General features: G+C 42.3%; 1 protein-coding gene across 1 annotated transcript in view; it reads right to left on the bottom strand.

Annotated features, from left to right (window-relative positions):
* LOC119593976 (equilibrative nucleoside transporter 1-like) overlaps positions 1-215 on the bottom strand; it is a 248,852-nt gene that overhangs the window by 10,832 nt on the left and 237,805 nt on the right. The window contains exon 5 of the mRNA XM_037942997.1: positions 2-137. Coding sequence (XP_037798925.1) covers positions 2-137 — 136 coding nt within the window. The remainder of the gene's footprint in view (position 1; positions 138-215) is intronic.

The raw sequence follows: 215 nt of genomic DNA, 5'->3' as shown, positions 1-215 counted from the left end.
CCTAACTGGACAAAAATATTAATCCAGTTGAAAAGAACATTGGGGATTTGTGCAGCAAAACCGATGTAGGTCAGGAAGTTTTTGGCGTAGGTGGACCTCTCGCCGTCATCTGTGACGAGCTTGTAGTCCGTGAAGTACTGGAGGGAAAGGAAAGCAAAATAATATAGCTCTTTCTTAGCATATGGTTTATTAGGCGTGTTTGATGGATATGCAAC

Source organism: Penaeus monodon, chromosome 33 (genome assembly GCF_015228065.2).
Source record: "Penaeus monodon isolate SGIC_2016 chromosome 33, NSTDA_Pmon_1, whole genome shotgun sequence".
NCBI classification, from domain to species: Eukaryota; Metazoa; Arthropoda; class Malacostraca; order Decapoda; family Penaeidae; genus Penaeus; species Penaeus monodon.
This window is presented reverse-complemented; position numbering and strand designations above follow the sequence as displayed.